Raw genomic sequence first — 24,818 nt, 5'->3', positions numbered from 1 at the left:
TTGAAAAAAAGAAAGAATGAAAACATTTGTTCTCCCTGGTTGTCCTTCACCTGTAATTAAGAAAGTAAGTGTTTTAGCACTGATAATATTCCATTTGGAACTCTTTTTTTTTTTTTTTTTTTTTTTTAAGATTTTATTTATTTACTTGAGAGAGAGACAGTGAGAGAGAGCATGAGCGAGGAGAAGGTCAGAGAGCGAAGCAGACTCCCCATGAGCTGGGAGCCCGATGTGGGACTCGATCCCGGGACTCCGGGATCATGACCTGAGCCGAAGGCAGTCGTCCAACCAACTGAGCCACCCAGGCGTCCCCCATTTGGAACTCTTAAGAGATTTAAAAGCATAGAGCATTTGCCATTTCTATCTTGCATTATTTTTTATTTTATATTTATTGGTTTATTTTAATCACTGTCCCAATTCAGACCCTCCATTTATCTCTGTCTTGAGCTAATTACCGAATAGCCTTCTAACTAGAATAGCCTTCTAACTAACCGGTCTCTCTGCCTCCAGTCAAATAAAACACTGAGATGAAGTTAATCCTCCCAAAGTATAACTGTGGTCATGCCATTCTTCTGTTGATTTCTAAGCTTTGTCAGGGCAAGGTCTTTGGTTAATTACCCATAATGCCCTTCACATGGGGGTATAGCTCAGTGGTAGAGCATTTGACTGCATAATGCCCTTCACAGAGTTGGGAAGTAATAAGTATTTGTTAATTAAATGACTGATAAAAACCATAAATGAGTTAAAAATTAAGAGAACCTTGTCAACTTAAGATGGAATGTAATTGCACGGAGTATAGGTTAAAAGCTAATTTTGAGTATTTGAAAGCTTATTTGAAAAGGAGTTTCTCAGTTTGTTCCTTATGAGTTTATTTTATTTGACGTGTTGTGAAGTCTCAGAGCGTTATTTAAACCTGTCTTACTCAAATAGGCAAATCAAAGTTATCTTGGTAAATAATGCTTGGATTGGTAAATAATGCTAGAATTTTAGATGATATCCCTTCCCCATGATTAATTATTCATTCTTCAAGTTTGTTTTGGAGGTTACTATTTGGCAGCCCTGTTCTAGGCATTGGAGATAGGGAATCTAGTGATTAAAGACAGCCAAGTCCCAGTCCTTGTGGAGTTTGCATTGTAAAGAAGTAGGGCAGGAAGACTGAGACTATAAACAAAGATATTTTCTGATTGTGCTAGATGCTATCATGGAAGTACCAGGGTAATGTGATAGAATGCTTCGGGCAGTGGAGATGAGAGTAGGGGTGCTACTTTAGATCTTGAAACGTCAGACAAAGTCGAGACAAATACAGAAATCATTAGATTTTCTGAAATCAGTTAATCTTTGACACTCAATAGACTTAAACCATTCAACCATGTTCAACTGTGAGGAGGAAAACTCAGTGTATTGATTTCCAGAATCATGCTTTGCCTTTAGAACTTTGTTGTATGAGCAAAAATTCCTGGAGGCATGGGGAATACATTGTATGTTCTGTCTTCTTTCCTACCATACCTTGCCAGGTAACCCTGGCAAAAATGAGGTGAAGTAAAGCTCTTCAGTCCTACTGGCTTGTGAAAATTCTCTCTTTTCTTGTAGTGGTCCTCAACACAGTGATGATGAGGTTGCATGTGCTTAGTTCATATCTTCCATTCCTAAGGAATAAAATTAGAGTGATGACTCATGTAGCTGCACGACCAGACCCTTTCCTGCCATGCCCACAGCTCCTTTTGAGAGTTGCTTTTAGCACAAGCTACCATGCCTTGCATGTCACCCTGATTGAAACAGATACAGATATCTAATCATAAAGCAGTTATCATAGCCTGCTTAGTGGCTTTGAGGTATGCTGGTTCAGAATTCTGCACAGCCCGACACTACATAGAGACTGGCCAAACCAATCAAATCTTTTCTTCTTCAGATTTTGAACTTTACTCCTAGTTCAAGGGAGACTCTAGTTCTGTAATTCCTAGTCTTTTTTTTTTTTTTTTAAGGTTTTATTTATTTGACAGCGAGACAGGGAGAGAGGGAACACAAGCAGGAGGAGTGAGAGAGGGAGAAAAACAGGCTTCCTGCTGAACAGGGAGCCCGATGTGGGACTTGATCCCAGGTTTCCTGGGTTAATACCAGAGCTGAAGGCAAATGCTTAACGACTGAGCCACCAATGTACCCCATTTCCTAGTCTTTTTTAACAGGATAAGTAAAGAGACATGTTATTCTGAATAGCAAGCTTCAAAATATTTGAAGCAAGAAAAACCGCACAGATGGGGAGAAATAGACAAATTCACAATCATATTTAGGAATTTTTAATAGCCTTTCTCAGTAATTGATAGAAGAAGAAAAGGCAACAATATAGAAGATGCCAACTACACTGTCAACAACTTGCTCTGATTGGCGTGTAAAATACCGCTCTCAGCACCTGTAGAATACGCGTTCTTTTCAGGGGCACATGCACTGTTCACGGAGATAGAGCATGTACTAAACAATGAAACAAGTCTCAAATTTCAAATGATGGGAATGTTGTAGAATATGACATTCTTTGGCAATAATAGGAGTAAATTAGGAATCAGTAGTAAGATAGAAAATCCCCTAATAGCACACTTCTTTATTTTTCTGTGTGTCAAAGACAAAATCGCAAGAAATATTAGAAAACATTTGAAATGAATGATAATAAGTTGAAAACAAAATAACATTAGTAGAATGCAGCTAGAGGTTTGGGGCAAATTTTTAATGTTAAGTATTTATTTTAGGGAAGAAGAAATCTGCGGGTTTTAGACATACTTTTTTCTGGGAAGAGCAAATAATTTTAGGCTTTGGAGGCCATGTAAATCTGGTATATGTTTATGTATATACCTTTTTCCCCCCTCAGCTATATAAAAATGTAAAAACCATTCTTAGCTGGAGAGTAGTTAACAGACTATGGGCCTGATTTGGTCTGTGGACTATAGTTTACTGAACTCTAATCTGTGTTTCTATCTTAAGCTTCTAGAAGAACAAATTAAACCTAAAGCAAGCAGAAGGAAGGAGATAAAGATAAGAGTCAATTAAATTAAGAAATTGAGAAAGAATTGAGAAAATCAGTGAAGCAAAAGTGGTTCTTTGAAAATATCAATAAAATTGATAAATCTCCAGGCAGACTGATGGAAAAAGGAGAAAACAAATTACCAAAATGAAGGTGAAGAGTTGACATTTCTATAGACATTAATATAAAAGAATATATGTATGACTTAATGCTAATAAATTTGGCAACTTAGAGGAAATAGACAAATTCCTTGGAGGACCTAACCTGTCAAATATCAAAGGTCACTGAATAACCCAAACATCTCCACATCTATTAAAGAAATTGAATTTATAGTTAAAAACAAGAAAACTTTGTATCTAGATGGCTTCATTGGTGAGTTCTGATGAACATTTCAGGAAGAAATAGTAACAATTTTATACTGACTTTTCCTGAAAATTGAAGAGGAGGCAACATGCCCTAACACATTTTATTAGGCTAGCACTATCTCCAGACAGCCACTATAAGAAAAAGGACTACATACCAATGTCCTTCATGAGTGTAGACAAAAATGCTTAACAAAATATTAGGAAATAGAATTCAGGAATATATACAAAGTACATACGTTAGTACTGAGTAGGGCTTATTTCAGGAATGCAAAATTGGCTTAATAATAAAAAATCAATATAATTCAAAGGTTAAAAGAGAAAAGCCAGGGGCGCCTGGGTGGCTCAGTGGGTTAAGGGCTCTGCCTTCAGCTCAGGTCATGATCTCAGGATCCTGGGATCGAGCCCCGCATCGGGCTCTCTGCTCAGTGGGGAGCCTGCTTCCCCCTCTCTCTCTGCCTCTCTGCCTGCTTGTGATCTCTGTCTGTCAAATAAATAAAATAAAATAAAAAAGAGAGAGAAAAGCCATGTGATTATCTCAGTAGTTGGAGAAAAAGCATATGATAGAAATACCCGCTTATGATTGGGGGAAAAAACCCACCCAACTTCGCAAACTAGAATATAAATAAGCTTCCTTGGCCTGTTAAAGGGAATTTACGAAAAACCTACAGCTAACAAGTAAGATTGGGAACAAGGAAAAGTTGTCTGCTCTTACCACTTTCATTCAACATTTTACTGGAGGTCCTAGTGAGTGTAGTAAAGAAAGAAAAAAGAAAGAAATAAAAGGCATGCTAATTGGAAAAGAAGAAATAGAGATGTTATATTCAGACAGCGTGGATAGTGCTTGTAAAAAATTGTAAGGAACTTACAGCAAAAAGCTACTAAAGGGGCGCTTGGGTGGCTCAGTGGGTTAAGGCCTCTGCCTTCAGCTCAGGTCATGCTCCCAGGGTCCTGGGATGGAGCCCCTCATCAGGCTCTCTGCTTAGCGGGGAGCCTGCTTCCTCCTCTCGCTCTGCCTGCCTCTCTGCCTACTTGTGATCTCTGTCTGTCAAATAAATAAATAAAATCTTAAAAAAAAAAAAGCTACTAGAAATCAATAAATGAATTTACCTAAGTTGTAGGCTACATGGACAATATGAAAAAAAACCTAGCTGTATTTGTATATAATAGCAGCAAACAAGTGGAAAGTGAAAAAGACTATTTGCAATGCATCAAAAAACATGTAATGCTTAGGGATCAATTTATATGCAAGAGCTGTACACTTGAATTATAAAACTTTGCTGAGATAAGTAGATATCAGTTGGGAGATAAGTTTTCTATTGGTTTTTGCAACTGAGGGAGTAACTGTCCTTTTAAATAATTATTTCTAGGATGTTTGTATAGCCTTGAATGATAGATACAGTGATTCCTGCTGTAGCCAAGGGCAGATTTGCTTGTTCTGCAGTATAATAAAGATAATCTCTTCCTGTGGACAAAAGGGCAGGTGTGCTTCAGCCCATTATAACTGAGCTCAGGGTTATGAGTTGTGATACAAACCCCCTGCCTGCACAACATCTACCTGGGCCTCTCCGTGTCTACCATGGGGGATCTTGTGGGCAGCCAGAAGAACTCACATACATGTGATGCTCGTGTTCCTTGCTGTGCTGTAATAAGTCCTGTGTCTCTCCCTAAGAGTACAGTGTGGTCTGCTAGTATCTGTGAAATGCTAACAGGATACTTTGTTCGCTTACAAAGAGGGTCTAAAATCTCAGATCCCTCACAGTTCTTGGCAGTTTGGGCTATGCAGATGGGGTGCTGATAGAGACCTAGCTTCTTGAAAGAGGAAGGTGACAGCCTGGTGGGTTAGGTTAGGGGATATGGAAAGACTCTGGCATCTGGTGGTGAATGCTGTCTGTCACTCAGGTGCTGGACGGGTGGCAGGGGCAGGGGCAACGTCGTCCTGTGTTGTACCTCTTAGTGGATATTTGGGGATTGCACTGAGAGCCCAAATGGTGCTTTGGTTTTTGCACCAACTCCATTGCCTCAGCTGAGAGGCAGCGTGGCTATAATAAGAGCTAAGTCAAGGAGCCCCCAAAGCTGAAATAATGGTCAGAAATAGGACACCAGAAGGAGTGTCAGAGGATATAGAATTTCGGGTGCATTAGAAGGTTGTTTAGTTGAGTTGTAACTGTGAGTACTTGAAACTGAAAGTAAATGCACTGCCAGACCACCGTCTCCTGTGACTCGACTTCTCCCTCCTACACCTTGACTTCAGGTGCTTGAAGGAGGAAGATGAATAAAGGTTGGACAGAGATCTCCCTGTCCTTAAGAGGATACCAAAGGCTATACCCACATGTCCAGATATGCTGGGAGAACTTCAGGGAGAGCAGAGAGTCACTTCTGTGGTTGTATTGGATACTGGCAACCGAGTCATCATCCTGCCTTGTTCTGTGGGGAATGGAGTGCACTAGATGGAATGGATGGGGTGTGGACAAGGTATGCAGTAGGGAAAGGATGCTAATGTGACATTGTGGGTTAGGCCCTTTGTTGTTTGGTACTGTTTCCATTGCTGAAGGTATAATTGGTGTGGTGTCTTTGCATGCCTACTTTAAATTCCCATAAATGTCAGAGAGGATTCTCCTGATCAGAAAGAGCTGCATGTAGAGAAGTGCTAGTACTTTGGGATCTCAAAACGCTAGTAATTCATTTGAGCTACAAGTTACTGTGACGGGTGATTTTATTTATTTTTTTAAAGATTTTATTTACTTATTTGTCAGAGAGAGAGATTACAAGTAGGCAGTGAGGCAGGCAGAGGGGGAGGAGGAAGCAGGCCCCCTGCTGAGCAGAGAGTCCGATGCAGGGAACCATCCCAGGACCCTGAGATCATGACCTGAACTGAAGGCAGACGCTTAATGCACTGAGCCACCCAGGTGCCCCATGAGTGGTAATTTTATAGTGTATATAAAGAACTTACCCAACTCAGTAAGAAGTCTTTTTTTAAAAAGGAAAAAGATTTTAACAGGTACTTTTCAAAAGAAGATACACAAATACACTGCATATATGAAAAAATGCTCAGCGTTGTTAGTCATCGGGCATTGCAAGTGAAAACTACAGTGAGATGCCACTTCATACCCACTAGAACAGCTGACAATGCCAGTTGTTACTGAGGATGTGGGACAGCTGGTCCTCTTGCCCATTGCTGGTGGGTGTATACAGTGTGAAATAGGTTGGCAGTTTCATGGAAAGTTAAATTCACCTTATGACACCGCAAATCCACTTCTTGGTATTTATTCAGAAAATATGAAGGTATGTATCCATAACAAACTTAAACTCAAAATGTTCATAGCAGTGTTATTTAGGAGTCCCAAATTGGAAACAATTTCCAAATATCCATTCACAGGTGAATGGATAAACAAAGCATGGTAGATTTGTATGATGGAATATTACTCAGCAATAAAAAGGAACAGAACTCATAGTAAGTGAAGGAGTAAAGGCAAATCTCAACATACTCAGGGAAAAGCTCATTTTTATTATTCCATTTATGTGAAGTTCTAGAGTGGGCAAAAAGTCAAACGTATAGTGATAGAGCAGAACAGTGGTTGTGCAGGGTAGGATTTCTAGGGTAGGGGATTGACTGTGAAGGAGCAGACATGTTTTTTCTTCATTTAAAAATACCAGTGGTGGGGCGCCTGGGTGGCTCAGTGGCTTGAGCCTCTGCCTTCGGCTCAGGTCATGATCTCAGGTGTCTGGATCAAGCCCCACATCAGGCTCAGCGGGGACCACCCCCACTGCCTGCCTGTCTGCCTACTTGTGATCTCTCTCTGTCAAATAAATAAAAAATCTTAAAAAAAAATACCAGTGGTAAAAATTTAAGGCAATGTAATTTTGTGATTAAAATTAATGAACTTTGGTGTAAAACATATCCTGATTTTGAGTCTGGGCTCTATCATTTACTAGTTATGTGACCTTGGGCAGATTACTTAATCTAAATTTCTTCAGTTGTAATATGGGAGTGGTAATGATAATATCACAGAATTGTGAGGATTAATTAATTATGCCATCGTTGGTATATTGCAAGCATTCAATAATGATTAATTTTGGTACTATTAGTATTCGTCAATGATAATAATTATAATCTGGTGCCCGTGTGTGTTATTCTTAATCTCAGACTGGGTATTGCAGTTTTGTATTTTTAAAAGAAGGAAGACGAAACAATTGCTGACTGGGTTTGTATTCATCTTTAATATTGTATGGGCAAATAACATTAATATTTAGTCAATCAGGAACATGATGTACTCTCTTTAATATGTGAAGATAATGGTACTGATATCTTCATTGGAAGTTCTGCATAACCTTTGGCTAAAAGCATCACAGTTCTGACCTGTTCCTAATTTGCTTTATTATTATTATTATTACTACCACTTTTTTTGTAATAGAACTGGCTTTTACACCCTTTTCATTGGTTTCCTTTTTGACATTTAAGTGGCTAAGGAGGATCTGAGAATCTTCTTCCCAAGTAAAGGTTTTATTGTTTTTGTTTTTTTTTTTTTTTTTATCTGAAGCTGATGGATCAAACTTGAGCCAAATAAGTCATTTAATCTGCATGTGCCGAGATGGATTACTCTAGAACTCCTTTAATATTAATTTGAATATTTAATGAATTTTTGTAGATGGCAAACTATCCTCATCTTAGAACCTAGCTCCCTGGAGATTTGAAGATATTTTCCAATATTTGTTTACATTTAAATCTTTATGTGAGTCAGCGGTTTTCAAGTCTGTCAATGGGGGAAAAAATAACTGGCAAGAAATAACTGGCAAAAAATAACTGCCAAAGACTAAAAAGTTTCATGTGGGCATTGGAAAGGAGTGTCCCGAATGCAGTATACTTTTGGATTGAGACATGGCGCATGAGAATATTTGCTTCTAGTTTTGTGTCCCATGTGACTTATATTTCAGATTCCTGAAAGTTGAGAGTATGTCGAAGTGATGTAAGCCAAATAGGTATCAGGAATATCCTTCATTCAGTTGTACATCAGCAACAAATGATTATTTTGTCACTAGCATTTCTTTTGAATAATTTTATTCCTAAATCTGTTTTGAAAATTAATAATTTATTCATTTTCAACTTTTCTTGCAGCGCCCGATCCACCTTCTAGCAGAAGAACGACCATGGAGGTGGTGCCAGCCGAGGTGAATAGTTTGCTTCCAGAGGAGATAATGGACACTGGTATAACTTTAGTGGAGGATGATAGTATTGAGGCTGTTATTGTGTCATCCCCAATTCCCATGGAGACAGAACTGGAAGAAATTGTCAACATAAATTCTACTGGGGACTCTACAGCCACGCCCATTTCCACGGAACCAATCACAGTGTACAGTAACCACACTAACCAAGTTGCAATGAATACCACAATTACTAAAGCAGATTCTAATACCACAGTGAAACCAGCTTTTCCAAGTGGCCTTCAAAAACTTGGTGCTCAGACTCCTGTGACTATATCAGCCAATCAGATTATTTTAAACAAAGTATCACAGACATCAGATCTTAAACTTGGCAATCAGACCCTTAAACCAGATGGACAGAAGTTAATTTTAACAACTTTGGGCAAGTCTGGTTCACCAATTGTTTTAGCACTACCCCATAGCCAACTACCCCAGGCTCAGAAAGTTACAACTCAGGCCCAGTCAGGAGATGCTAAGTTACCACCGCAGCAAATTAAAGTAGTTACCATTGGAGGGAGGCCAGAGGTGAAACCTGTCATTGGTGTCTCAGCATTGACCCCAGGAAGCCAACTGATTAATACTACAACTCAGCCCTCTGTGTTACAGACCCAACAGTTAAAAACAGTGCAGGTAAAAAAAAAAAAAAAAAAAAAAAAAAAAGGGGGCTTATTAATTCAAATGCATGTTAAAAATTAAACTGATTCATAGTTGTGTGTGTAGGGTGATTAAATGCATAGTTGTTACTGAATTCTTTTGAATGTTGCTTTTAGTAATTGTGTGGTTTCTTTTTCGTAAAGTTTGATGTCTAATGCTTTGAAAATGTTTGCTAGAGAACTTAGAGCAAACTTAATTTTTGTTCAATTACAACTTAGTGCATTTATAGCTCTTTACTCATTTTTAAGTGCATTTTATTCTTAGTAGTAGTTCGATTGCAAGTACGGTCTGCTGGTGTAAAAATGGCAGAGTTGCTGCTGGGGTGTCAGAATATCATACAGACATAATTTTTTTCAGTTAACAGATGGCCAAAGTCTAGGAAAACTTGCTGCTCTGAGCAATCCTTGGAGCCAGCAAAGTGCATGCTAGCCCGTGTATGCCACCTCTGTGCAGTTGTCTGTCCATTTCCATCACTCATGTTTGCTGTGTGCAAAAGACAGTGTCACGTAATGGAAGGTAACACATTGGCTTCAGAAGTGGACCAGCTGGATTTGATTCACCTCTGTGATGCCCTGCCACCTGTGGAACTTTGGATTGGTTACTTATCTTTTCTGAGTTTTTGAATTTAGCTGGAAGATGGCTCTTTGATCATGATGAAATATGTAATAAAAGGTAGTACTTGATGTGCTTCTCAAAAGTTTGAGGATGCTTGAAAATGGTGCCTATTATTAGTATGAATAGGATCCTAAGATAAAAGTTTAATAGAACATATATTAAATGGTTTCCAGTTTTTCATGCTCAAATAGGCCTTTTTAGGTCATCATGTTCTTAAAATAAAATGATCCACTTAGGATCAGGAAACACAAATATATTCCCTGCTTGAAAGATTCACTGCTCAGAAAAAGGAACAGACATGACTCAGAGAACTGATGCAGGTTTATAAGGAAAAGGAAGATATGGGGAACTATCCATGCTCAGCTGATGTTAGAAGTTATGATGTTTTGGTTATTATGTTGGCAAAATAATGAAAAATTTATTTTTCATGGGCTTTTTTTCTTTAAGCTCCTGTTTTGAAGTGATCTCTATACCCAACGTAGAGCTTGAACTCACAACCCCAAGATCAAGAGTTGCACACTCTTCATCTGAGCCCAACCAGGTGCCCCTCATGGGCTTTTTAGTTAAGCACTTTGTTTGATTTCTCAGACCTTGTAGTTTGCTCATGTCCCTCCTGCCGCTATTAAATATTTAATGCTTTTTTAGAATTTTTTTTTAAAAGATGTTATTTATATGAGAGAGGGAGAGAGAGAGAGAGAGAGAGAGAGAGAGTGAGCGCGTGCGCATGGGCAAGGGAGAGGGGCAGAGGGAGAAGCAGACTTCCCACTGAGCAGGGAACCACCATGGGGCTCTTGATCCCGGAACCTTAGACATGACCTGAGCCAAAGACAGATGCTTAACCAATGGAGCCACCCAGATGCCCCTCTTTCTTGTTTATTATCATCTCTCACTTATCTCTGAGTTCCTTCTACTTTTCTTTTGGTCAGAGTCTCTTGAATGAGATACACTGTCATCATCAAGCATCTTGTCCTCAGCTTGATTTTTTTAAAATCAGTTTTAAAACTTGTTTTTATTAGTTTGCGAGAGTTTACCTGGCTTTGGGAATATGGATCATAGCCATGTTCACAATAAACTGATAATGAAAACCAGAATGTCATTTTTTTTTCATTTACTAGGACATTGTATACATGTGATTTAATGACCAGTTTACTTGTATCTACAAGTTTTCTACTCTAATTCCCTAAGTACTGACAATGACAGCAAAGACTGGGGTCTAATTCTTACTAGAATTAATAAACTAATAAACTCTTATTATTGTTAATTTTTATGAAAGCTGATTCTATTTATTAAAAAGAACTTTTTTAAAAAAAGAATTATTTATTTGTCAGAGAGAGAGAGAGAGTGCGGGAGAACACAAGCAGGCAGAGTGGCAGGCAGAGGCAGAGAGAGAAGCAGGCTCCCCACTGAGCAAGGAGTGGGACTCGATCCCAGAACCCTGGGATCATGACCTGAGCCAAAGACAGTGGCTAAACTGAGCCACCCAGGCATCCCTAAAAAGAACTTAAAAAAAAAAAAAAAAAATTCATTTATTTGTGAGAGAGAGAGAGCACCTGTTGGGAGAGGGAGATGGAGAAGCAGACTGCCTGCTGTGCAGGGAACTCGATGTGGGCCTCAATCCCAAAACCTTGGGATTATGACTTGAACGGAGGCAGACACTTAACTGACTGAGCTACCAAGGCACCCCCAAAAAAACTTTTATATAAAAGCAAACAAAAATGAAAGAAACCCCATTTAGAATATTGTTCCACTTCTAGTTTTTAGGCAGCTCAAATCTTTGAAACTCCAAAGTAACCTACAAAGCTCTAAAGCACAGGAAAAAAAAAATAAAGAAGCTACACATTTATGTTTCCTCTTTAGGCACCAAAATATTTGGTTTAGTATTAAATAGTGTATATGATTCTCTGTTTTTTTTCCTAGACAATCCTCAGTGTTGTGTTGTTTATTTATTTATATATATATATATATTTTTTTTTTAAAGATTTTATTTATTTATTTGACACAGAGAGATCACAAGTAGGCAGAGAGGCAGGCAGAGAGAGAGAGGAGGAAGCAGGCTCCCTGCTGAGCAGAGAACCCGATGCGGGACTCGATCCCAGGACCCTGAGATCATGACCTGAGCCGAAGGCAGAGGCTTAACCCACTGAGCCACCCAGGCACCCCTATTTATTTATATTTTATTTGACAGAGAGGTTACAAGTAGGCAGAGAGGCAGTCAGAGAGAGGGGGAAGCAGGCTCCCCGCCCAGCAGCGAGCCCGATGTGGGGCTTGTTCCCAGGGTCCTGGGATCATGACCTGAGCCAAAGGCAGAGGCTTTTAACTCACTGAGCCACCCAGGCACCCATGGGCCCATAGTGTTGTTAAGTTTTTTTTTTTTTTTCTTTTTTAAGATTTTATTTATTTATTTGACAGAGAACACAAGTAGGCAGAGAGGCAGGCAGAGAGAGAGAGAGAGAGAGAAAGAAGCAGGCTCTGCACTGAGCAGAGAGCCGGATGTGGGGCTCGATACCAAGACCCTGGGATCATGACCTGAGCCAAAGGCAGAGGCTTTAACTCATTGAACCACCCAGGCGCCCTTGTTGTGTTAAGTTTAACAGAGTGTTGAACTGTTAGGGTACGGACAGCAAGTAAGGGTAAAAGAAGGAGACCTATCTTGAAAAACCAAAGAAAGAGGTGACAATTGAGGCCAGAGGCAGTAACAAAAAGGTATCGTTACACTTAATCACAGATACATAAACACTTCACCATGTTTCTTGTGTATAATGTATAAGAGTGATTAACAGCAAACAGTCTGAACAATGTAACTCCTTACTAGCTCCTGAACTGATACACTACAGTGCCAGTATTTACCTACGTATATTATTTGATCATATATTTGCCCATTTTACTTGTAAAATTCTTTGTTCGAATCATCTTTGTCTTTAGCTGCTGATTACATAAATTTGTTAAAAGTGATACTTCATGCTTTGTTTTACTTGATAAAGTAATTTTTTTTAGAGTAGCTTAGAATTTAATAATGCAAAAAGTATGGTTCTTTGAACGAACTATAAATCGTTATTTTCAACAGTGTGCCACTAAAGAAACATAACAAGGGCAAATTGGAGTTGTTCATTTAAATAATTAATGTGCTTTTGGTCGTATTGTTTCGATTGTTTTTCTGATTGGTAAGTACTCATATAGTCATATGATTGTGAAAATCAATTAAAAATAGGGAAATACTCTAAGCTCCTAATCTTTATAGTTAAGAATATCCCCCCAAAAAAGAATATTTATTACAAGACATGGGTTTCTAAGAATATCAATACCTTTTCCTTTTCAGATTATTAGTACTAAGTTAATAGATGATATATTCTGATATCTTAGAATTTGAGGCCTGTAAACACAGTTGGGAAATATATTCCCTTTATGTCTCCCAAACTGTATCAGTGTTTTTAAGTATAATCATGCATTTATGTAGACATACAGTTTTGTAAGCTGGATATTTTTTTCTTAGTATGGTAATGGGTCTCCTTGACTTTTTTTTTTAAAGCAATTTGTGTTTCATTTATATTTTGTTTTGTCAGTCACATGTTCTGAATATAAGAAAATAAAATATTCTAGGTATAAAGTAATGTGTTATTTAGTTTAATTTATAATTTGAGCACAAAGCTGATATTTATGTAGTTCTGAGATCACTTGCAGCTTCTGGTATATTTCTGTCATTCAGATTGGTCATGTTAATTCATTTTAAGTCATTATTTCCAATATTAGTACTTTTAGGTCCTTTATTTTCATATCTGACAAAAAATAAAATATTTAATGTCTTCCCTATCATAGCTAAATTTCTGCGTCTAACTTTTAGAAGAAGCTATCTATATCTTAGCATACATTGATAATTTCAGTATTAAAACATTGATAACTCTACCCTCCTTGACTTGTGGAGAATTTTAGTTCAGGTCAACAGTGTGCTGATATAATAAGATCAGGGATGAGTATAATCCCTACCTTCAAAGAATTGATAGTCTAGTAAACAGTATTTTAGCAAATAACATTTCTAGCCCCTTTGTCTTTAGAGTAGTCTTTGTTTTCCAAACTTACTCTTTGTATCCTAGGGCACTGACTTGTTCAATTCTTTGTATATCTACCCCTGATCTATATATATAAATATATAGATATATATCTAAAGCTGAAGATCTAGTCATAAACCTGTCTTTATTGTGTATTTATATTTTGCTTCCAGGGGCCAATGTAATTGCATTTACAGGTGGCTTCATCATTTACATTATGCTTTCTTAATTGACTCTTTCTATTATTGAATAATTTGTTATTTTGAGAACAAATATTACTGTGTTGTAGTGTTTTAGTATTATCATTAATAAGCATTATTATTAAACATGTCAAAATACTCACTGTTTTTCATCATATGCATGTTATCCTACAGACTAAGATAAGAATTCACAATAAAAATGCAAAGGTATTGCTATATATTGGCTTAAGGATGGGATCACATTAGTATTTTGATGAATGGCTGCATTTTAGGTGTTTTTAAAATGATTACTTAGATATACTCTGTCAATTGAGCTGGTTTCATGTGTACTTCTATATATCAATCTTCTGTGTAATTTTGATTGAATAGGTGTTTTACAGAAACAGATCGTCTTCATAGTTATTTATATATTTCAGATTGCTAAGAAGCCTCGAACACCAACCTCTGGTCCAGTAATCACGAAGCTGATCTTTGCAAAACCAATTAATAGTAAAGCAGTTACAGGACAGACAACTCAAGTATCACCACCAGTCATTGCAGGTTATATTTCTTTATAGTTTATTAAGCTATTTATTTACCTCCTTTTTAGGTTTAAAAAGGGCTGTTCTGCCATCTTGAAATGTTTTAGTGCAACAAGTAGAGTTATTATTATAAACCAAACTAATAAGAAGTGTGACACTTACTAAATGTATGCTTTGAGCAAACTGCCTTATCTCAAAATCAGTCCTTTACTTCAGTCTCCCTAGTTTTTTTTTTTAATCATGAAAGTAATGAAGTCTTAAACTCCAGTGATTCTAGCTAACATTTGTCTAGTGTTTACTATGTGCCTTGCACTATTCTTAGCTCTTTACATAGTGACTTAAATAGTCCTTGGGCAATCCTGTGAGGTAGGTATTAATAACAGCCCCATTTCACCAGTGTGGAAATGGAGGCACTCAGCTCGTAAATGGTTTAATTGGGATTTGAACCCAGGCAGTTTGTCTCTAGAGGACATGTTAAGTTTAATAGATTTAAATGAATACCCACGAGAGAGTAGTATTTCATGGTTTCTGTTTGAATTTTTGGTTTCAGTGTGTTAATATGCTTTATATGCAGTTTTCTGTGAACAGAAGATTATCACAATGATAGTAATTACTTAAGTGGTAACAGAATTTTAACTATATTTTCCACCAAGTTCCTTAGTGTGGCCCAGTTCTCTTTTATTACGTACTTTAAAATTTGTCCTCACCAGTAACTGTAACACGTCAAATCTTGACCTCAAGTATTTCATTTTCTTCATAGTTTATCTGCCTTTGTATTCCCAATCTAGAAGTTCTTTGACTTTGAGATCTCTAATCCATTAATGCTTTTGTTACTGCGTTAGTGTACTATTACCCACTTCTTGTCCTCAGAGTCTTCTTTAGTGAACCTGGAGCCCATGACCCATGGTTATCACTCCTGAGCAAAACACCACTGGTATGCTTTTCCCCTTCTCCTTCTATATATCCAGCTCTCTTCTTACTTCTTGCCTGGTCGACTGCTCAGTACTTCTAGAATCACAGCCATGGTGACTGGTCTTTAATTCAGAGCTATACTAACATGACTCTTTTTACCAGTTAGGAGCTTATTTCTAATTTCCATTGTGGTTAAGGGTTTATGGAAGTACCGCTGGGTGGCAGATTTGACTAGACTTTCCAATGCTAATCACCCATTACTAGAAAGTGTATTCTTCTTGATGAGGGTAAATTAACTAACCATGGGGGAGGGTAAAGTGGGAGGGCATGTATACTAAAACCACCTACTAGACAACTGTGAAGTCAATGGCAGTGATTTGTCATTTTCCTGAGGCTTTGAATCGTATCTAGGGAAGCTTCTCATTTTAGTTCAGTGAGAGGAGGCGTGGAGAGATTGTAATTTGAGGGCAGTGTTGGTGAATGAATTTTCTCTCCTGGCCCTCAGCAGAGATGTGTGATGTTAAAGGAGGCTGGTGTCTTGAGGACTGTCACGGGAGGCAGGTGCGGCGCCTGAAGAAAGACTGGAACGGGTTTGAGTTTGGAGCTGGTTCAGGAAGTGGGCTTCAGTTGGCTGAAAGTAAGGAAGGCTTTGGATATGTTGATGAAAAAAGGGACCCCACTAGTCCTCAGGGAGGTTTTGGGAGGTTTTGGTGGAGAGGGTTCACCAAGAGGAATGTCTCAGTGCAGTGTTTTTTGTTTTGTTTTGTTTTGTTTTTTACTCGTTTTGAGTTTGAGAGAGTTCCTTAAATTTTTTAATTAGGTGGGAAAATTATATACTAAACAATTGTGGTATTTGCAGAAGTGTCTGAATGAGTATTTGGTAAATGCCAAGATTTCACCTCTTTCACATTTGACTATAATGATGTCATTGCTGGGTCTTTGGATCATTTATATAATGTGTTTACACACTAATCTTAACTTCACCTTTTATTTTATTTTATTTTTAAAGATTTTATTTATTTATTTGAGAGAGAGACAGTGAGAGAGAACATGAGTGAGGAGAAGGTCAGAGAGAGAAGCAGACTCCCCGTGGAGCTGGGAGCCCGATGCGGGACTCGATCCTGGGACTCCGGGATCATGACCTGAACCAAGGGCAGTCGTCCAACCAACTGAGCCACCCAGGCGTCCCACTTCACCTTTTAATTATAGGCAGATTTATTGGCTCTACCAAAAGGCATAGGTAGACCTCTGTTAAACTTTATTAGAATTATTAGCGTTAAGTTCAGTAGGAGAGAGAATTTCTACTGTCAACTGATACCTTATATAGACTTTTTAATTCATTTGAGACAAATTTTAAACCACTGACGTAGCTTTCCTATTGAATTCTTTTTATCACAAGAAGGTTTTATCTTTATATTGCGCTATTGATTTTTCAAAGTACATTTAGATTGTTTTTAAATGACTTTTTGGCTTCTCATTGGAGATAGATATCTTTTTCTGTCTTGTAGTCAAGATAAACTTAGTTTATATATGTGATTTTTCTAAAATGCAAATCTGATCTTAACACACCCTTGCTGAAGTTTTCCTAGGCTGTATCCATTTCTCATCTCTTTCTTGGCTTCATTCTGTCAGATTTGAATTCAAGTTACAGTGCTTTCTTAACATTAAAGGCATTGCTGATTTAATACATACTTTTTTCATTTTCACCTCTTATTAGTTCCATATTTAGGATTTAACTTACTTTAAGAGATTACCAAATGGACCATTTTCTCTTAGGACTTAGGATCTTAGCATTGTTCCTTTTACTTACAATGCCTTTCTTTGCTATACTCTTCCCCCTGATTGTCTCATGTATTCCCATAGAACTTAATTATACCTACTAAATTCTTAATTTTAGGGGTGCCTGGGTGGCTCAGTTGTTCGTTAAGGTTCTGCCTTCAGGTCAGGTCATGATCCCAGGGATCTGGGATCAGTTTTCGCATCTGGCTGCCTGCTTCTCCCTCTCTCACTCCCCCTGTGTGTGTTCCCTCTCTGTCTCTCTCTCTCTGTCAAATAAATAAATAAATCTCTTTAAAATTAACATACAATGTATTATTTGCCCCAGGGTAAAGATCTGTGAGTCCTTAGTCTCACACACTTCACAGCACTCTCGGCAGCATATACCCTCCCCAGTGTCCCTCACCCAGCCACCCTCTCCCTCCCCTTCACCCCCCAGCAACCCTCAGTTGGTTTCCTGAGATTAAGAGTCTCTTAAGGTTTGTCTCCCTCCCCGTTCCATCTTGTCTCATTTTTCCCTCCTACCCTCCATGACCCGCCCACCCCACCTCTCAAATTCTCTTATCAGAGAGATCATATGATAATTGTCTTTCTCTGATTGACTTATTTCACTTAGCATAATACCTTCTAGTTCCATCCACGTCATTGCAAATGGCAAGATTTAAGGGTTTTTTGATGGCTGCACAGAATTCCATTGTATGTATGTATGTATGTGTGTATATATATGTGTGTATATATATATATATATATACACCACATCTTCTTTATCCATTCATCTGTTGATGGACATCTGAGCTCTTTCCATAGTTTGGCTATTGTGGACATTGCTGCTATGAACATTCAGGTGTGCATGCCCCTTCAGATCATTGCCTGCCCCCCCCACCCCCATCTTTTGGAGTAAGTCTCTTGATTCTTTTTTTTTTTTTTTTTTTAAGATTTTATTTATTTACTTGACAGAGTTCACAAGTAGGCAGAGAGGCAGAGAGAGAGGAGGAAGCAGACTCCCTGCCGAGCAGAGAGCCCGATGCGGGGCTCGATCCCAGGACCCTGAGACTATGACCTGAGCCAAAGGCAGAGGCTTAATCCACTGAGCCACCCAGGCGCCCCAAGTCTCTTAATTCTTGGAGGACAACCAACAATAGAGTGTAAATACCTTGGAAATTGACTTCAAGGGGAAATTGTGTAACTTGTATCCTTGCTTGAAACTGACTGCCGAGCTAAGGATAAATGGGGATTTGGAGAGTAGATAATCAGGAGAGATGCTACCTGGATGAAATAAGCAATAAAAATACATTTGTATCTTTAGGGTAAATACCCAGTAGTGTGATTGCTGGATGGTAGCGCAACTCTATTTTCAACTTTTTGAGGACTACCCGCAGTGTTATCCGGGGTGGATAAATAAATAATTAAAAAAAAAATTCTTAACCAGACTTCTTTACATTTCATACTGGTGGAAATAAAGTATTTTCATCCCTTATTAACATAAAAAATAAATAAATTTCATACTGGTTTTTAATATTTACATTAGTCACTGTATTATAATTCTTGGTTTTCTTGTCTGTCTCCCCTACTGTATTTATAATTTTTTGTAGTGATAATTTTTTTGCTTTGTTCTATCATCTAATTAAGAAAAATTATTTATATTTTAAAAATTATGACAAGATATATGTACATAAATTGTGTATAATATATATATCATTTTAATCATTTTCAAGTGGACTGTTCAGTGGCATTAAATATGTTCATGCTGTTGTAACACAGTCACCACCATCCATCTCCAGAACTTTTCTCATCTTGCGAAAGAGAACCCGTCCCTGTTGCACACTGATTCCCCTTTCCTTCCTCACACCCCAACTCCTAACAGAGACTTTTTGTCTCTGTCAATTTGAACTTTTTGTTTTTTTAACGATTTTATTTATTTACTTGACAGACAGAGATCACAAGTAGGCAAAGAGGCAGGCAGAAGAGAGAGAGGAGGAAGCAGGCTCCCTGCTGAGCAGAGAGCCCGATGAGGGGCTTGATCCCAGGACCCTGAGATCATGACCTGAGCCGAAGGCAGAGGCTTAATCCACTGAGCCACGCAGGTGCCCCATTGTCTCTGTCAATTTGATTGCTCTGCGTATCTCATATAAAATTGGAATTGTACAGTGTATGTTCTTTTGTAATTGGCTTATTTCACTCAGCATAATGTCCTCATAGTTTATCTATGTTGTAGCATGTAAGAATTCCTTTTTTAGGTGAATAATACTCCATTGTATATATGTACCACATCACTGGTAGCTCTTTGATCTTGTTATCCTTCTGGACTTGGCACAGTTTCTGGCACATAGATGTGGTTCGTTGAATGTGTATTTTTAAATGAATGTGTGTGTTGTGGAAGTGGTGTGGTGTGTGAGAAGAGCTACTGGGAAACTTGGGTTTTAGTCATGGCCCTTCTATTGATTTTGTCTGTGATCTTGGGTAAATATCGATTCATCTTCTTTCTTTTCTTTTCTTTTTTTTTTAAGATTTTATTTATTTATTTGACAGAGAGAGAGATCACAAGTAGGCCGAGAGGCAGGCAGAGAGAGGGGGAAGCAGGCTCTCCGCTGAGCAGGGAGCCTGATATGGGGCTCAATTCCAGGACCCTGAGACCGTGACCTGAGCCAAAGGCAGAGGCTCTAACCCACTGAGCCACCCAGGCACCCCTGATTCATCTTATTTCTATGAGATGTTGATACCCAACACTTCAGAAGGCTTTGGAGAGGGTTAAATGAGATACGGAGGTCCTCGTTCTTGGAACTCCCGAAGTACAGGGTTGCTGCAGTGGAGCAAGCTTCATCAATGTGAGAATATTCACTGATAAATTAATCTCTTACAGAATTAGTCCTCACTCAGATAAGCAAGCTTTCTGCCTGCCCCCCCAATCTCAGTCTTTTGGAGTAAGTCTCTTGATTCTTGGAGAACAACCAACAATAGAGTGTAAATACCTTGGAAATTGACTTCAAGGGGAAATTGTGTAACTTGTATCCTTGCTTGAAACTGTCTGCGAGCTAAGGATAAATGGGGATTTGGAGAGTAGATAATCAGGAGAGATGCTACCTGGATGAAAAATAAGCCAGCCCCTAAAAAAGAATAACTTGAATTTTAAAGAGGTATAGAGGGTTCTTGGGAAAATTGATGAAACCCTGAAATATATTGGCAGAGATGACCTTCAATATGATCATATTATGCCCATCAGACAGAATCTGTCATTTTGCTGACATGTACATTTTCAGAAAAATCCTCTTTCCCCCACACTTACCAGTTCGTTCTAAGAGTTAGTGTAGTTTTAATTATAGATTGGATTTTTGTTAAGTATAAGCTCCCCCCAAAAGTGAAAGTTTTACTTTTAGTTTTCTTTGTTATTTAAAGTTTTTGTCCCCGTTTTATTTTTATTTTTATTTTTTAAAGATTTTATTTATTTATCAGAGAGAGAGAGCGAGCACAGGCAGACAGAATGGCAGGCAGAGGCAGAGGGAGAAGCAGGCTCCCTGCTGAGCAAGGAGCCCGATGTGGGACTCGATCCCAGGACGCTGGGACCATGACCTGAGCCGAAGGCAGCTGCCCAACCAACTGAGCCACCCAGGTGTCCCTTTGTCCCCGTTTTAAATGAATTCATTTTTAAGTGGCCTTTACCTGGATCAGTTGTTTTCAGGAATTGAGAATTTTCTGTGTTAACTTGTTCATAAACTTTTTTCTGAATCTGTGTAATGCCAAATAAATAAGAAATTATAGTAATAACCATAAATGAGCATTTTATGGAACTTTGTCTTTATTGATAATTTTTTTTCTTAAAAATGTAGTGGTTCTTGGGCCTTCACGTTTATCCCACAGGTATTAGTTTTAGAAAATAGAACAGGCAAATGTTTTACTTCAGACAGGTTCAACACTTTAGGATGGCCTAAAAATATTTGATGTAAATTTCATTTAGTTTATGTGGAATTGACTTACTTAGTTACGATGTAATTCAGGTTAAAAAAAAATCTCAACTGAAATTCATTAATGAGATTATCAATGAAATTAAATGTAACCATGTACTACAAAGAAATTGAAAAAATAATAGTTAAAATATTTTTAAGATTCTTAAAGTTCAGATAAACCTGATTTTTTTTTTAAGATTTTATTTATTTATTTGACAGACAGAGATCACAAGTAGACAGAGAGGCAGAGAGAGAGAGAGGGAAGCAGGCTCCCCGCTGAGCAGAGAGCCGGATGCGGGACTCGATCCCAGGACCCTGAGATCATGACCTGAGCCGAAGGCAGCGGCTTAACCCACTGAGCCACCCAGGCGCCCCAGATAAACCTGATTTTAAAAAGAAACTGTGTACTGTGGCACTGTTACCAGAAAAAATAATCCAGCAGCTCTTAAGTGCTAGTTCTTGATTTTTGTCTAAAGAGAAAGGCCTTTCTTTTTTTTCTTTTCTCTTGCTTTCCCCTCTCCCTCTCTTTCATCTCTGGATATATCTATGAATTAAATCATAGCATCTAAGAGGGGATTTTAGAGGTAATATAGTTATCTACCTTTTCTCTTTCTTGGGTGCTTGAGTTCCCTCTTTAGCCAGTGGATTTGATTATACAGCATCTGCTTGGAACACCTTCAGTGACTGAAAACTCACTTGTGAGAATTTCAGTTGGAAGTTTTTGCTAGAAGTTCTTTCCTAGTGCTGAGCTGAAACTTCTGTTTCTGTGCGTGGGGTGCATCTGATGTGTTACAGAGCGGCTCTGATCCTTCCGCTTGACAGCCTGCGTCAGTCAGGGTCATCTTGGCTTTCCTGCCCTAATCAACAATCTGAGTCTCAGAAGTTTAAAAAAAATTGTACTTTTTGTTTGTACTTGATAAGATTATCTACATGTCCACTGTGGATTAGAAAGGGGCCTCTTCTTATCATGATCTCTCAAGGACTCAGGCTGACAGAGGGACTGTCATTTCAGATGTGGCAGAGTGAAAGAGAGCTTTGAAAGGTCTTGCATAGGCAGTAAATGCTCTGGCCCAGACTAATCCCAGGGCGTGGGGCAGGTCAGAAGGGCAGTTCTCTCACGTGCCCAGAATGGGAGAGAACCAGAGTACTTGGTGAACCGGTCACACATGCCTCTCTTTTAAGAATTTGAAGGTGTGTCATGTCTTTGTACTCCTCTCTTGCCTAGGTTAAAAATTCCCAATGTTTCAACTCATGGTGATATGATTCCCAATTTCTTAAGCCATCCAGACACCCTACAGTTTTCCCGTGTTTTTCCTGATGGGTGTTGTTCAGAAGGGAACACAGTATTCCTGAATTCCTGTTGGAAGTTTTTTTTTTCCTTTCGGCAGTCTGAAATCAGGTAGTTTTAAACCAGTGTTCAAGCTGGTCGGATAACTTTCATTGAGGTGGCTTTAAATTGTGTCCTGAATGGTTTAAGTTCAGAGTAAGACACCTGCAGTATAGCACAGAGATGAAGTTTTGAGACTGATTCAGGGCCTGACTTACAGGGCCTGTTGTGTAGTTGTCCTGAGCCTATTTTCTAATTCTGATAGATGGAATTTAGTAGGATTGATGAGAATGTGAGCAGACATGTGTTTTCATGGGCTTTCCCTTAAGTGCTATTAAGATACTAAGTGTTACTAAGAAGCATTGTTTTGTTCCTTCTGACTGGTTTCAACTTAGTTCACTCAGGACTCACTTGAGTAGTTTAAGTTCATGCCTGAATACAATGAAACAGTGAACATATGTACTACAGTCCTTATGGGTGTAGATCATCAACACATACATTTTTATATTATTATTGAAAAAAGTCGAACTGATGTGCTGCCTCTCATTTGCAGGTAGGGTTCTTTCACAGTCTACTCCCGGGACTCCATCAAAGACCATAACAATATCTGAAAGTGGTGTTATTGGATCAACTTTAAATTCTACAACACAGACACCAAATAAAATAGCCATCTCACCTTTGAAATCGCCAAATAAGGTAAAAAAAAAAAATTAGCCACAAATGCCAAGTGTTGTGGTTAATGCTTTTGTGTTCTTACTAGTCACTTTAGATACTTCAGTTTTAATATATTCCCGAACAAGCAATACGGGTTCATCAAATACTAGATTAATTTAGTAATCAAGGTTATATGGCAGAAAAAAAACAAAACTTACTCTAAACACATAGTAACCTAGTAATCACGCGGCATGCGAAGACAATTTCCATGGCCCATATGAATGTGTGTACAACAAAGCTCTCTTGAATGAGGTACATGATGTGTTTAGTTCTTCGGTTAATATTTGTGCAGAATTATTGTCTTTGGGAAGTCACATATGTAGTGACTATATGAATTTAAAACATTTAATGTAACTTTATCATATTATTTTGATAAAATACTCTGTTTTCATGGAGATCTGAGCTCTTGCTGGGAAACAGAGTACCTAGAGTACTAGAAATTGCCATCGAATGCTGGTAACCAAATTCTCAGAGTCTTTAGACTTAAGTGTAGAGCATTCAGAGCATTCAGAAGCTTTCCATAATTTGTTTTCATCTTAAGGTAGCTATCATTTTACTCTTATGTCAAGTAAGGAGTCTTCGCTCACTTTCCTAAAACATACAGATTGATTATACCAGCATAACATTTTTCAAAGGTATGTTTTAAAGGACATATTCAGGTGGAAAGCGAAGCATCATTATTCCGTAAAATGCTGCCTTTGTGATTCTGGAAACTTATTACCCTTTATATTACCTTTTTCCTTAACTTATTATTCATTAATAGAACAAATGTTAAACATTTGTTTTACATTTTTTAAAAAGTATAGCTGTTGGTTTCTGTCTTAATGAGATTTGAATATAATGTATAAGTATGTCTCTTATAGTTCATTAAAATGAGATTTTATCTGCATAATAATAGAAAATAGTAATTTACTTAAATGAGGTGAATTCAACAGATATTTGAGTGCTTACTATGTGCTATGCATAGTGATAGGCACTGGGGATAAAAGCACGAATAAGACAAGTTTTTCATTTCAACAAGGAAGTTAGACCTAAACGTTAAATATTGCCCTACAGAATCTTGACGGTTACAAGTGGGTTGATGAGCTCTGCCGTGTATCAGGGAAAGTTTATACAAAGGCTGTTCTTGGAAAGCTCTTAACCTTAAAGGCGTTTTGGGTCTTAGCTGTGGGTAAGCAGAGGAGGCTTTCTGGATTGAAGTAATACTTTACACAGAAGTGGAAAAGTATGTGGTCCTTGAGGGAACTACATTGCTTTGGTAGTGTGAGAGCTGAGGGTGCTGAGGTTAAATGGAAGGTTTTGTTATCTTTAGGAGAGTTTGCACTGTATTGTTCTTGAAGACTTTCTGTGGCTTTCCATTGATTCTAGCACTGCGGTGTCCTTATCTGCATATTGGGATCACCTGGGGAATGCCTGGTTCCTACCCCCAGAGATGCTTTTAATTGATTCGGAGTTTGGCCTGGTATCAGGATTTTTAAAAGCTAAGTGATTTTAATGGGTACCCTAAATTGGAAACCACAACTCTAGCATAATATGAGATTTGC

The 24,818-nt window shown here is 38.2% G+C and overlaps 1 protein-coding gene across 13 annotated transcripts in view; it reads left to right on the top strand.

Annotated features, from left to right (window-relative positions):
* The window catches only part of LIN54 (lin-54 DREAM MuvB core complex component), a 69,958-nt gene that overhangs the window by 5,515 nt on the left and 39,625 nt on the right, over window positions 1-24,818 (top strand). For 4 of the 13 annotated variants that reach the window (XM_045076838.1, XM_045076857.1, XM_045076904.1 and 1 more), the window contains 3 exons: window positions 8,486-9,201; window positions 14,500-14,623; window positions 23,114-23,256. In XM_045076838.1, the coding sequence (XP_044932773.1) occupies window positions 8,518-9,201; window positions 14,500-14,623; window positions 23,114-23,256 (951 nt within the window). In that variant the 5' untranslated portion in view covers window positions 8,486-8,517. Of the gene's footprint in view, window positions 1-4,421; window positions 5,845-7,168; window positions 7,575-8,485; window positions 9,202-14,499; window positions 14,624-15,474; window positions 15,539-16,021; window positions 16,154-23,113; window positions 23,257-24,818 lie in introns of those variants that run through there. The other 9 variants (XM_045077036.1, XM_045077105.1, XM_045077080.1 and 6 more) reach the window with 7 other exon arrangements.

The sequence above is a fragment of the Mustela putorius genome, unplaced genomic scaffold, assembly GCF_011764305.1.
Source record: "Mustela putorius furo isolate JIRA1106 unplaced genomic scaffold, ASM1176430v1.1 tig00000040_pilon_pilon_pilon, whole genome shotgun sequence".
NCBI lineage: Eukaryota > Metazoa > Chordata > Mammalia > Carnivora > Mustelidae > Mustela > Mustela putorius.
Note: the sequence above shows the minus strand (reverse complement) of the source record. Positions and strands in the feature narration are given on the sequence as shown.